Source organism: Protopterus annectens, chromosome 12.part0 (genome assembly GCF_019279795.1).
Source record: "Protopterus annectens isolate FY-2018-M chromosome 12.part0, PAN1.0, whole genome shotgun sequence".
Classification (NCBI taxonomy): domain Eukaryota; kingdom Metazoa; phylum Chordata; order Ceratodontiformes; family Protopteridae; genus Protopterus; species Protopterus annectens.
The window spans coordinates 1,062,528,988-1,062,543,785 of record NC_056746.1 but is presented as its reverse complement, the minus strand read 5'-3'; the positions used below and the strand labels follow the sequence as shown (position 1 = coordinate 1,062,543,785).

General features: G+C 44.1%; 1 protein-coding gene across 1 annotated transcript in view; it reads left to right on the top strand.

Annotated features, from left to right (window-relative positions):
- TOMM34 (translocase of outer mitochondrial membrane 34) overlaps positions 1 to 14,798 on the top strand; it is an 843,921-nt gene that overhangs the window by 525,419 nt on the left and 303,704 nt on the right. Inside the window, exon 4 of the mRNA XM_044090075.1 lies at positions 7,052 to 7,233. Within this exon, the coding sequence (XP_043946010.1) occupies positions 7,052 to 7,233 (182 nt within the window). The remainder of the gene's footprint in view (positions 1 to 7,051; positions 7,234 to 14,798) is intronic.

Sequence of the window (14,798 nt, the reverse complement as noted above, 5' to 3'; positions counted from 1 at the left end):
AGCATTATCATTTGCCAATTTTCTCTAAATCCAGAGCTGGCTTTGCCACTGCAGTCTTGCAGGGCCTTATAGCTGGCCCTAATGCTATCTAAACTCCTCCTCCCAACCATAGCTTTGGGAATCTACCCAAATGTAATGACTGCAACAGTGAAACACGAAGAACATACTACAGTTGTGTACACTTACCATAAATGTAGATGTTTGAGTGTATTCACTGTTGCAGTCCTGGTTACCCTCCCTCCAGCCCCTAACTTCTTTTGGCCATACCTTTACTTTCCTTTACTATGCTTAAAAGCCTTTTTGGTGCATTTACTTTTTAGTTGGAGGTATATCTTTGTATTTTTATGTTTAATTGCTTCCCATTAGGGTACACCTGACATCTGGGACAAGAAAAACTGATGTAATGGCATCGGCTGCATGTTTTATACCCCTGACAACCTGACGTCATGGAAGAAGGGACAGCAACCGATGCAGGACCCAAGACTTTGTTAATCAGGCCGACTGAGGGCAACCTGCAAGCAGATTACCCAAATGTAATGACTGCAACAGTGAATACACTTGAACATCTACATTTATGGTAAGTGTACACAACTGTACTTTTATCTGCCACTAAAGTAGGCAAACTCGATCTGAGGTAATTTAAGGAGGAGCATTATGGGTAAAAGCCTAGGTCGAGAGTTTGGAGGGCATGAGCTGATGTAAATGGACAAGTCTGTTCCGAGGCTCGGAACCGAGCCCACATTCAAGGATTAATGAAGATCGACAACACAGATAGAAAGTTATGGTAAGACATAGCTTCTTTTTTTGTGTCCCTGCTCCAAGCGGCTGACACACACTTTGAGATTTGATTTTCACTCGCACACACCCAAACCTACACACACAGACACACACACACACACACACACACACACACACACACACACACACACACACACACACACACACACACACGCGCGCGCTCGCGCACACCTGAGAGAGGCTGGCACAGATTTACTTGCTGTGCCTCCTTCTGCCCAGACTATAAGGTAGTTAAACTGCCACCAGACACTCCAAAGCTTTATAAGGCTCTTCCAAGAGTACCCAATATTAATATTAATACAGATGGTAGTTTGACCAACAGCAAGGGTCTCAGGAGCAGCCAAAGCTGTCATCAGATATATACAAGTACTCTCAGAGAATAAAATGTTCTGTAAAAGACTAGCCACAATGAAAAGTTTAAATATATTTAATAGTAAATAAGAAAAGAACATGAAAATAATAAATATATATTTACAGTAAACACCAGAGTTTGTCACAGGAAATATTAAAATAACACAGATGAATAGATTCACACAGGTACAGAAAAACAGTACTTAACTAGTCCCACTATATTTTCTTGACTGATCTAAAGAGTTACTTTTCCTTGGTCAATTACTAGAGCAAGGCAAGATGAAGTAGGTGAGGGGTTCTTCTTTGTCAGGTTCCAAGAACAGACTTCAGGTCTCACCTAGTATTAAAATATAATTTTTAGTGAAGGATTACAGAATGACATCACATACATCTGGTTATCTGACTTCTGGTTACCAAGCTACCCCCCCCGGCTAGAAGCTGTTAGGATTTAGCATGTGTGTGTCAATAATACACATACAGAGAACCTTGCTAAGACCTGCTGCAGCTCCTGGAAGTCGTAAAACAATTTCAAACCTTTACTCTTGCAGAGTAGAAATTAGTTTCCCCCAAAGACCATCCAGAAGGCTTTCTAGCACAGACTTTTGGCTCTGGCTGCATTGAGAACTGTAAGCTGCAGTCTTTATGGCCTAAGCCAGTTAATTTAATTTCAAATTATTTTTCAAAGTTAGGAGGATTGAGATTGACCTTCTCTCTTCCAATATCCTCTACTAAAACATATACATTTAAACAGTTATAATAATACACGTATATTTCTTTTTATGTGCAGCAGGGCACACTGTTTGTACATGTTTAACACAAGCAGTTTTACAAATACATTTTTCAACACAAGCATCTGTACATGTCAGTTCGATGTACAAATGACAGTTTTTTTTTTCTTTTACAAAATTCCAGCTAGCTGTGGTGGCATGTTACACATCCACTGCCCTGCTTCTCCAGGCATAGCTGGCAATACCTCACATCATCATGCATGGTATCATCCTGCTTAACCAGCCGGAGATATTTTTGCTGCTAAAATAGATTGAGACACTTCCATCTTTGGCCCCAGCAGTGCTGCTGTTCTAAATGTGTGGAAGGCACTGTAGTCTTGCACTGCCAGTGTACATTCTACAGCTTTATGCCAAGTCATGGTCATAGCACAGTTGTGTATTCTCCAGTGTGAGGAAGGCTTGAAGGGAGTGGAGTTTTTTGCTTAGGCTAGAGAATTGAGTAGTAACACCTTAAGGTTGCTTGTCGAATTTTTCACTGTGGCAGTGTTTTTTATTTGTCATTGTCTAAAAACGTTCTAAGGGGGTGGATAAAGTTTAAGCTAATACCCGACCTTCATGCAAAGCAACGTGACCTTTTGACCATGTCCTCCTATGCTGACTGATATTGGGTCCCCCTAGAGCAATACCAGAAACTAGTCCAGTATGTTATTATTATTCACACTAGCACCACCACCTCGTAAACCAACAAAATAAAAACACTTTGTGTTCCTCATGGTTCCCCAACAGTTCACTCTGTATATACGTTCAATTAAATCCATAAAATGTGTGCATTATCAAATGCTCAAATTTTGGAGTGAATTGGATGAAGTGGTGATTACTGTACCCAAGGGTGAGAGAGTGGTGATTGGAGTAGATTTAAATGGGCATGTTGGTGAAGGGAACAGAGGGGATGAGGAAGTGATGGGTAGGTATGGTGTTAAACAAAGGAATGTAGAAGGTCATGGCTGTGGTGAATACGTATTTTAACAAGAGGGAGGAGCATATGGTGACATACAAGAGTGGAGGAAGATGCACACAGGTGGATTATATCTTATGTAGGAGGGCCAGTTTGAAGGAAATTGGAGACTGTAAAGTGGTGACTGGAGAAAGTGTAGTTAGGCAGCATAGGATGGTGGTTTGTAGGATGACATTGGTGATAAAGAGGAGGAGGAGTGTGAGGTCAGCACCAAAGATCAAATGGTGGAAATTGAAAAAGGGTAATTGTGAGGTGGAGTTAAGGGATGAGTTAAGACAGGCACAGGGTGGCAGTGAAGAGTTACCAAATAGCTGGGTAACTACAGCAGATCTAGTAAGGGAGACGGCTAGAAAGGTGCTTGGTATCCCATGTGGACAGAGGAAGGACAACAAGGAGACATGGTGGTGGAATGAGGAAGTACAGGAGAGTATACAGAGAAAGAGGTTGGCAAAGAAGAAGTGGGATTGTCAGAGTGATGAAGAAAGTAGACAGGAGTATAAAGGAGATGAGGTGCATGGCAAAGACAGAGGTGGTGAAGGATAAGGCATATGAAGAGTTGTATGAAAGGTTGGACACTAAGGAGGGAGAAAAGGACCTGTACCGATTGGCTAGACAGAGGGACCGATCTAGGAAAGATGTGCAGCAGGTAAAGGTGATAAAGGATAATGAGGGAAATATACTCGCAAGCGAGGAGAGTGTGTTGAGGAGATGGAAAGAGTACTTTGAGGGGTTGATGGAAGAGAATGAGAGGGAGAGAAGGTTGGATGATGTAGGGATAGTAAATTATGAAGTACAGTGGATTAGCAAGGAGGAAGTAAGGATAGCTATGAAGAGAATGAAGAATGGAAAGGCTGTTGGCCCAGGAAGCATGGAGGTGTTTAGGTGAAATGGCAGTGGAGTTTTTAACCAGATTGTTTAATGAAATCTTGGAAAGTGAGAGGATGCCCGAGGAATGGAGAAAGTGTTTTGGTACCGATTTTTAAGAATAAGGCTGATGTGCAGAGCTGTAGTAACTACAGAGGGATTAAATTGATCAGTCAAAGCATGAAGTTGTGGGAAAGAGTAGTGGAAGCAAGGTTAAGAATGGACGTGATGATTAGTGATCAGCAGTATTGTTTAATGCCGGGAAAGAGCACTACAGTTGCGATGTTTGCTCTGAGAGTGTTGATGGAAAAGTACAGAGAATGTCAGAAGGAGTTGCATTGTGTTTTTGTAGACTTAGAAAAAGCATATGACAGGGTGCCTAGAGAGGAGTTGTGGTATTGTATGAAGAAGTCAGGAGTGTCAGAGAAGTATGTAAGACTGGTACACAGGATATGTACGAGGGTAGTGTGACAGCAGTGAGGTCTGTGGTGGGAGTGACGGATGCATTTAAGGTGGAGGTGGGGTTACATCAAGGATCAGCCCTGAGCCCTTTCTTATTTGCAATGATGATGGACAGGTTGACAGACGAGATCAGACGGGAGTCCCCGTGGACTATGATGTTTGCAGATGACATTGTGATCTGTAGTGAGAGTAGGGAACAGGTGGAGGAGACCCTGGAGAGATGGAGATATGCTCTAGATAAAAGAGGAATGAAGGTCAGCAGGAGTAAGACAGAATATATGTGTGTGAATGAGAGGGAGGATAGAGGAATGGTGAGGATGCAAGGAGTAGAGGTGGCGAAGGTGGATGAGTTTAAATACTTGGGGTCAATAGTTCAGAGTAACTGTGAGTGCGGAAGAGAGGTGAAGAAGAGAGTACAGGCGGGATGGAGTTGGTGGAGAAGAGTGTCAGGAGTGATTTGTGACAGACGAGTACCTGTAAGAGTGAAAGGGAAGGTCTACAAGAGGGTAGAGAGACCAGCTATGTTATATGGGTTGGAGACAGTGGCATTGACAAAAAGGCAGGAGTTTGAGCTGGATGTGGCAGAATTAAAGATGTTAAGATTTGCACTGGGTGTGACGAGGGTGAACAGGATTAGGAATAAGTATATTAGAGGGTCAGCCCAGGTTGGAAGGTTTGGAGACAAAGCCAGAGAGGTATGATTACATTGGTTTGGACATGTGCTGAGGAGGGATGCTGAGTATATTGGGAAAAGGATGTTAAGGATGACGCCTACCAGGTAACAGGAAAAGAGGAAGGCCTAAGTTAAGGTTTATGGATGTGGTGAGAGAGGACATGCAGGTGGTTGGTGTGACAGAGCAAAATGCAGAGGACAGGAAGAAATGGAAACAGGTGATCTGCTGTGGCAACCCCTAATGGGAACAGCTGAAAGAAGATGATGATTATCAAAGGCTCATTCACAAGTGAAGATTGAAAACACACTTTAATGAGAAAAAAAGTCATAAAAATATATATATACTATTATTTTTTTTCCAATTCTAAAGCAACTTCATTAGATGTGTAGACATCATTCACTTTACTAATTGTTACCATTCACAATTCATTCTCTTGCGAGTGGGCGATGAAATGCACAAAGTATGTACTTTGGCTTGATTCTTCAGTTAGTTAGCAGTTGTACCCATACTTTCTGTGGAACCTTGTGCCATCTTGAAGCGCAGCTGATAGTTGGCTAGTTTTATTCATCTAATCGTAGTTCAAACTTCTGTCTAATTACTGCGCTGCACTGCTTTTCCCACCCCCTTAAAGATGTATTATATGCTTTCATTTGTATTTGTTTTTGTTTTTCGTAAAATGCATATGTACAGAACAGTGTAGTGTAGCTTTTCAGGTATTTCAAATGTACCACTTACAGTTGGGAATAAGTCAAATTAATGGATTCACATTTTGCAGTTTTTGGATAGTGTGCCGTGGAGGCTATAGCTGCCAGTTTCTTAAATAAAAGTCAGAATGATTTGTATTTTGGTTATTTCTGACACTGTATAACAGGCATTATTTGGAAATGTGACTAACAAAAGAAAACCCAAGACAGAATGTTGCACTTAAATCCAGACCACGTAATGCACTTGCTGAAGCTAGAATTGGCAGTAATGTAAAGGTCTTCACATTTTTGGTATGCCATTACTGGCTGGGGACATCTCAAACCACTGTCTTTCATGTCTTTGCACTTTGCACTTATAACCCAGTCACTTAGAAATGAAGGTTCAATCACTGGGATATTGTGACAGTGCTTCCCTTCATGTCCCCCTGTCTTACGCAATAGACACTGCCAGTTTTGATCCTTCCTTGTCATGTTTGCCACAGGAGCACTTCAAAGTTTTTATCTTTCAAGGCATTGATTGTGGGAACTTTTCCATGATGAAGTGATTGTGAGCCAAACTGTAGGAATGGTAGAAGAGTGGCAATAGGAATGGCACTCTTGCCAGGTTTTTGTTTTACGCTATGGTAAGTATTAATTGAAGTCTCGTGTGCCTTCAGATTTGTGAATGCGAGAGCGGATATTTAGCTGTCGATTGCAGAAGAGGAAATATCATCACTGTTCCACTGCAGAAGCCCTCTAGAGGCTGCGCAATCTCTGTCTGCTGGGATGATCCAGCTGTACAGTGCAGCAGCCAGTCTGTACAGAGGGACTTTTTGAAGATCAGTTGATACAGTGAGTGCTTACATGTGTTATTTGCATTGTCCAGATTGCAGCTTAGAAGGGTCCGTTTGGATCATTGCACTTAACCAGTTATAAATATACTCCAATTAGGAATGTTTTAAACATAAATCTACCCAATTTAGGGATATTAAAAAATAAACTGTAGTGGTGAGGAATCCAGTGCCTAAATGTTGTGATTCATCTTCCTTTAAAGATAAATTAGATAATTGGACGGATGTCCACAAATATACTTTAGGATTGACCTGGAGAAACAGGTGATGCCTGAAGGAGGATATTGAGAATGGTCATGAGACTCTGTTGCCCAGGAATGATGGAATTCAAAAATGGATGTATCCCCAGCCTCCCACCCCTTTGTAGGCTTAGACTTCATTGGGAGGTGTTCATTTCTAGAGCTATGCCTCACCAGTACTGCGAATTTCTGGATGCCCAAAACCCATTGTTTATAAGTGAGGGAATGAACCTATTGTTCAGAAGTTTGGGCTTTGCGAGTTTCGTATAGTCTGACAACTTAAGTACTGTGCTCCCAGTTATATTAATAGGTTACTTTGCTTTTTTATTTTGATCTTTTCGGCACTTGTATGTGTCTTACCAATATTTATTTGTTTATATTCCTAGAATGACTAAAGCTCTGATGGAACAGTATGGTCCAGGCTGGCGTGAGAAGCTTCCTAAAATTCCATCTGTGCCATTGTCTGCACAAAAGAACTGGCAGTCACCTTCCCCAGTTAATGTAAGTGCAGATGAAAACAAGAAGGCTTCAGAATTGCAGAAGGACAGCAAAAGGCTACAAAGTACAGGTTGGGAATCCTACTTTATCAGAGGCATTTGTTTATGTAAATTGCATACATTTTTTTTTTTTTTTTTTTTTTTTACTTTTCATGTTTACCTGCAAAACCTGTATGTAATGACGTCACTTTGCTTGTGGCATTTTCTTCAAGTCTTCACAACTTCAGAATACTGGTGTACTTTCCACCTCTTCACAGTTGGTGCTCCTACTCTTTTTTTTGGTTTATGATTGGTGATAAAGCTTTCTTTGAATTTAGTAAAGTTGGATGGCAAGTAGATGTTAACAAAACTCATCTGTCCTTACCCATGTTGGCAGACTGGGGTATACATTGCTTGATGTGAGAGAGTTTTGCATGCACACTGCTTTTCTTAAAAAGATTCATCTGCACTTCCTCAAGCATATTGTTTTTGATTCCATAGCCTCATGCAGAAGACCATTTGCACACAAGCTTCTTAAATTTGATTTTTATATCTCTCCAGCTTTCCCTGACTGTTTTAGTGTGTGATTATTGTTTGACTGCTATCTTCTGAAACATAAATTTGATGTACTTTATTTTCTTGTTTATACAGTGTTTATAGTGCTCTGAATTTTTTTGTTCTATCTCCTTCCAAGGGTTAGCGTGGGGAGTTTCCTCAGGTTGTATAAAGCTTTTGAAATTTAAACTGCTGTGTTACATCCATGGTTGTGGCTTTCTTGAGAAGCAGCATTGTGAAAGGACTACTCGAAATGTGATCCCTTCAAGGGCTAGCACTTTAAGTGAGCATTTATTTTCAGGTCGTGATACCCCCAAACTCCCACACGCACATACATGAGCACAGTATTCATAACAGTACCCCACTATACAGATTTGCCACACTGTCTTAGCAGTGGTTAAAAGGCAAACTTGCTTTTAATCATTATTTAGATTTTGTATGGAAGTTAAAAATGTGCATGGAAACTGGACATCTGAATTAGGAAACTAGGTTTATAGGAGCATGATGGATGTGTATAAGAGCATTCTTTGAACCTTTCTGTGTGATGTTATTGTGAGTGCCATCCATAATATGGGTAGAGAATGTCAAAGTAGTGAAATTCAGGCCCTGCTTAATGAGGCTTGAGTAGATGGACCTGTGAATTTGATGAGGTGATAGGCCCTTATGTTTAGGGCATAAACTGGTATTCTGATGCTGAGAAATGAAGATGAGAATTCAAGCAGTGTCTGGCCGAAACTGGGTGTGGGATATGTAACTAGGTGCCCTGGGTCAGAATTTGAACTGTAAATACTAAGTAGTGAAATCAGTCTTTTCCTTTTTGTATTTCATTATTTTAGACATTCTTGGGAATTATTTAACTGTTTTATTATCTGCTGAGTTGTATGAATTCAGTATTTGGTGTTTTAGCAGTGTCTCAGGTTGTGCTAATCAGTAGTCTTGCTATACAAGTCTTGGATTAAATGGATTTTCTTTGTAGAATTTGGAAAACTAAACTGATAACAGCAAAAGGTTAGTCAATATCTTTGTTCTTTGGCTTAGTGATTAAATGTAGCTAGACAGTAGATCGTCATAAGGGTCACTGCTGCAATACAATTACATATTCTGAAGTAAACGAAAGGACTATTCAAAATGTAATCTTCTCAAGAAAATATAGTAAGCAGCTATCCACTCTTCCTGTCTGACTTCTAGAGCTTTTGCAGATATCCCCAGAGTGGAAATTAACTCCCGATTTATCTCAAGTAGTTTCACTCATGCAGTGCTAGCAGGTTACTGCATTTTTGTTTTTACTGCATGAAGCATTCCGTCAAAAGCCAATCTGTCAGTCTTTCTATTTTGGGCAACTCCCCAGGAAAAAGTAAGTACTCAGTGCGAGAGCCGTCTTTTACTTGAATTGCACTTGTCTGCCTTTTGAGTTGTATGATTGCTGACATTTCTGATGTCCATGATGTTTCTAGAAATGTTACTTAAAAATGAGCAGTATGTGCACCTTCTAAACTTAAATTTCACCAAAGGACTACGCCATGCGAAGTCCCTTTAGTTTAGGAGAGAATTATATCACCTCCTTTGAGCAGTACACCACTTTCATTATGAAAACTGTACCACTGGGCCCAGAATTTAAGAACACTTCTCAAAAGTAAGAAGCTTCTTAGTTTAGTGGAAGGGACATCCTTTCTTCTTGCTGCAGCACCATCCACCAGTGGCAGCATACTGTTTTGTCCATTAAGGGATGAAGACTTCAAAAGATGGAAAGCCACAGAAGATCACATTAAAAGAACCTGCAGGCAGAGGGCATGAGGTCTGTTTGACTTCAGTCTTGCTGATGCTTAAGGGCACTGGATCTGTAGAGTTTTTTGTCTGCCCTTGATCAAACAGCCTTATCCCCACCTGTGTCCACACTTGAGGAGGTTGACTGAGAGATCTGGTTGACAGCTGCTGGCCAAATCCCAGTCAAATTGAGCAAGACCTCCAGGATAAATTGTGGTTTCTGAGCACCTGTGATGGATGCATGACTTGAATTCTTCAGCTGTGCAGTCGTAGAGCTTGGCACCAAAAAGTATTTCTGCATTGTTAGAATGAAAAGTTTCAAAAGGCCCTTCTATAGTTCCATTGCTACGGAGGCCTTACATCTGATGCTATCCGTGTCATTATTGATCACGGATGGGTATAGGATCCAATAGCGGATCTGAGCCAGCACTAAGATAGCTCCTGTGCTCAAGCTCTTCCCCTTCCCAAGATCCCTAGCTACTCACAACCCGCAGATCTCATTTGCCGTGATTAGTGAAAAGATGTGATGTTAAGTTGTCCAATATCGCCTTCGTTCTTGCTGGATGAGCTCGGAGCCGATCCTCTGCTCCGACTCGGCCACTTCTATAGCTCGAGAACTCTTTACTGGCTCGAGGCTACCCCTTATCCCAGAATGCCCATCGTCAGCTACCCAGATCTCGTTTGCCACTTCAGCTGCGAGGTTGCATCAATACTAGCTCAGGCTTAGTATAACTTTTTTCTCTGTTTAAAATCCAGTAATTTACTTGAAAAGTAGATGTTAAGTTGTCTATCTTGCCTTCATTCCTGCTGGATGGGTTCGGAGCCGATCCTCGGCTCCGACTCTGCCAATACTAAAGCTCGAGAGCTAATTCCACCGGCTCGAGGCTCCCCTATATCCCACAATGCTAGGCGGTAACTACTCAGATCTCGTTTGCCGCTTAGCTGACGAGGTGCTTTTTCTACCGGCTCTGACAGGTTAGTAGAGTTATTTTCTAAAATAATCCTTTTACACCTATTTTTCTCCCCTTTAATATAAAATTTTGTTTTAATAGTTTCCTAGAGTTAATCGGGTCCCCCTTAGTGTTTAATTGACCCTTTTATTCCCCTTTTACAAGTTAGGCCTTAGGCCCCTTCCCCTTCCTGGTCCTTCTGTGTGACTGTTTTTTTAATTTTGTTTTAAGGTGTGTTTTTTAATAAACACTAATCTTACAATGTCTAAAGATTCAAAGGTCTCGGGCTTCAAGAAGTGTGATTTGTGCTGTCAGAAAATGTCTCTGACAGACTGTCACACTTCTTGTGTGTATTGCCTGGGACCTTTGCACCTGCAGGACTCATATGCTGTGTGTCATGGTTTCAGCCCTAGAGTCCTGCAGGAACGCAAAAATAAATTGATTTTGCATGGCTTATTAAAACCTGAAGGCCCCCCGACCCAGTCTGTGTCGGGGAAGCCTTCTAAGACTTCCAGACGGTCGGCTCTGGCTTCAGAGCCATCCTCTGGAAGCATCAAAACTGCTTCGACATCGGCTCCAGCTGGAGCCAATGTTTCCAAGCCTCATACTATTACCTCGGCTCCGGCCGGAGCCGAGGCTGATAAGACTCAGTTGGCTCCGATACTTTTATCGGAGCAACCTTTAAGAAAAAGGTCTAGGTCTCCCTCCATAGGCTCCATTCACTCGGCACCAGGGTCCCCTCTTCTTTCGGAGCGGAGCCATAGATTGCATTCCTCACGGTCTTCCAGGCTATCTGACCACGCTTTGCAAAGGGTAGTGAGTAGACTTCTCAAGTCCGAGGCGCTGGCCCAAATGCTTCATAGCCCGACTCATCAGTCAGTGGCTATTTCTGTCCCTCAATGTGTTCCTCCTCCGACTCCTTTGAGCTCGGAGCCGGGGCTCATCGGAGCCATGACTGTCGGTGCGTCGGATCAGATACCTTCCCTTTCGGCTCTGTCGTCTGCTCCGATCTCCTCTTTGGAGGGATCTCGGCGCTGAGCTTCCCTCGTCGGCTCCGAGGGGGTGAGTTGCATTGGACCCTTGTCCGACCCCGCACTCCCTCTCGGTGCTTCGGCGCTGGTGAGTTCGGCTCCGACATCGGCCTCGGAGCAGTCCTTGTCGGTGCCGGGGGGGGTCCTGGTCTCTTCGGAGCGGGGACCTCCGGTCTTGCCCAATAGGGGTGCCTTCGAGGTCATGCGGAGCGTGCTAGAACCAGTGTCTGCCCCACAGTCGGCTCCGTCAGCCCCTCCATCATCAGTGCCTGCGGTGATTTCTACCCACACCCTTGCTTCAGACCGCAGAGAGCCAACTCCTCAAGTTTCCCCATTGGGAATTTCCTCCTCTTCCGAGGCCTCTCCTGACCCGGAAGGAGAACCCCCTAGGAAGAGGCAGTGCAAGAGGAAGCACATTGACTCCCCTGAGTCTATCACCTCTGACACTGACTTAGAGGAATCTGAAGGTTCCCCTCGATCCCCCTCTGAGGATGTCTCCTTTGCTGACATCCTTGAGATCCTGAAACAGAGGGGGAACTGGCCAGCCCTGAACCCTTCAGAGGATGAGTCGGTGTACCTTGAGGCGTTCGGCTCTCGCCCTTCTACCTCCTGGGTGTCCCCTCCCTTTGACCCCCTTATGGCGGTGGTGGCAAGGAAGGCCTGGACGGCTCCTGATTCAGTGGAACCCACCCCGAGGAGGCACTCTAAATTTATTACTGCCCCTAAAGATAAAGATTTTTTATCTAAAGGCGTCTCTGTCGATGCCATGGTGGTGGCTGCAGCCACTAAGAAGGAGTTAGCCGATCCTTCGGTACCTGTCCATCCTCATAATAAGGAATCTAGGACCATGGACAGTTACGGTAAGCGGATGTTCTCATCAGCGACCTTTTCAAATCGGTCGCTGAACTATTTATGTCACTTCACTCGTCTCCAGAGAGATTTACTCAAGGATATGAGTGAAGAGGTAAAGGAACCAACAGCTGAGGGGTTCCAAGACAGAATGAACTCCCAGTTGGCAACCCTGAACTCCATCGTTAACTCCTCCATGCGGCTCATCTCATATGCTGCGGATGGGGCGAGTAGAGCCACAGGCACAGGTGTTGCCCTACGGCGTCACGCCTGGATGTGGCTGTGCAACGTTGCGGACCCTTTCAAGGCATCCTTCACCAATTCCCCCTTTGATGGATCATCCTTGTTTGGTCCTCAGGTTGAAGGATACATTGACTAGGTGCGAGGTGGAAGGTAAGACTCTCTCTGCCGTGTGAGTCTGTTTTTCTACCCCTTCTAGGCCTTATCCCAAAGGTCAGAGGGGAGGAAAGATGTGGTTCCGCAAACAAACCCAGGGAGTCTCATCTGACGCACAAGGTCGATTCCCCTCTAGAGGCAGAGGGAGGAATAATAATAGACGCCGCCCTAGAGGCAGAGGAGGTCCGCAAAACCAGGGTAGCAGAGAAACTTTCTCTGATAAACCCTTTCAGCATCCCTGAGGTGCTGCCCGGCTGTCCACCTTCGGAGGCAGTCGGGGGAAGATTATCTCTGTACCCAAAAGCCTGGCTTTCCCTTACACAAGACAAATGGGTACAGTCGATCATATCCGCGGGTTACAAAATTCCCTTTATTCACATTCCATCCCAACCCAAAGGATCCCTTCCAGACGTTCCACCCAGTCTAAGGGAACAAGCAGCACTAGAAATTTCAAAGCTGCTATCAAAAAGAGCTATCCAGTCAGTCCCAGCAGACCAACAAGGATCCGGAATCTACTCCAAATTCTTTTTGGTACCAAAAAAAACAGGGGACTGGAGACCCCTACTGGATCTCAGCAACTTAAACAAGTATGTCAGAAAAACAAAATTCCGGATGGTCACGCTACAGTCCATTCTACTCTTCTAGGGTCAGGACAATTGGATGTGCTTGATAGATCTTCAGGACGCGTACTACCATATAAAGATGAACAGACACTCCAGGAGATTTCTCCGCTTCAGGCTGGGAGCCAGTCACTATCAATTCAGAGCCCTGCCGTTTGGTCTCACTACAGCCCTCCGAGTGTTTACTAAATGCATGGCAGTGATCGCAGCTCACTTGAGACGTCAAGGATTCCAGGTGTTTCCATATTTAGACGACTGGCTCCTTACTGCCACCACCAGACATCAACTACTTCTATCCAGAGACTTCACTATCCAAACTTGCCAAGCTCTAGGCATTTCAATAAATTTTGAAAAATCTGCCTTGTCGCCTTGTCAATAGGCGCCACATTAGACACGCTCAATCTTTCAGCCAGACTCACAGAGCAGAGTGTGTCAGACATCCGCAAACAAGTTTACCTTCTCTTACAATGCAACAAAGTCAAAGCCAGACTAGTTTTGAAGGTATTAGGACTCATGGCAGCAGCTATCCCCCTTCTCCCCTTAGCTAGCTTCCACATTAGGATCCTCCAATGGATGCTGTTTACTCAGTGGTCCTTCCAGCAGCTCCCGATGTCCCACACCATATTGTTGACTCAATCATGCAAGAATCAACTGTCTTGGTGGATCACATCACCTCAGGTTCTCCAAGGAAGACCCTTCACCCCCCCCCCCAGTCGCCACGTTGACAACAGACGCCTCCCTGATCGGGTGGGGGGGGCATTATCAGGGCAGGACAGTCCAGGGCACGTGGCAACCTTTCGAGTGCCACTTGCACATAAATGTCTTGGAGATGAGAGCAGTGCTTTTAGCGTTGCAAGCCCTTCACAACTCTCTTCCCACAGGGACTATTGCAATTCAGACGGACAACATGTCCGTAGTGTGGTACATCAACAAACAAGGCGGAACCAGATCATACCCCTTATGTCGAGAGGCACAGACTTTGGCAATGGGCGATCTCTTCTCAGCGTTTTCTGGTAGCAACGCACATTCCCGGGAAATCCAATGTGATTGCAGACAAGTTGAGCAGGGCAATTCTCATGCCCCACGAATGGTCTCTGAAGAAATCAGTACTGGGAGAAGTGTTCCAATGATGGGGCCAGCCTTGCTGCGATCTTTTTGCTACTCCCCAAAACAGCAAGTGTCATGACTTCTTCACTCTCTTCCCATTACCAGGCCATCCCACCAGAGACGCTCTAGTCCACGATTGGCCACGGGGACTTCTGTATGCTTTTCCCCCTTTTCCACTGATAACTCAACTAATTCAGAAAGCCATTGCCTTGAGAGTGACAGTGATCCTCATTGCCCCTTACTGGCCTCAACAGATATGGTTTCCATTCCTTCATCGTTACCTTTTGGAGCAGCTTTGGCATCTGGACCCAGTGCCAGATCTGTTGACCCACCAATCAGGCCAGCTGCACCAGTCTCTTCATTCTCTCAACCTCACAGCGTGGTT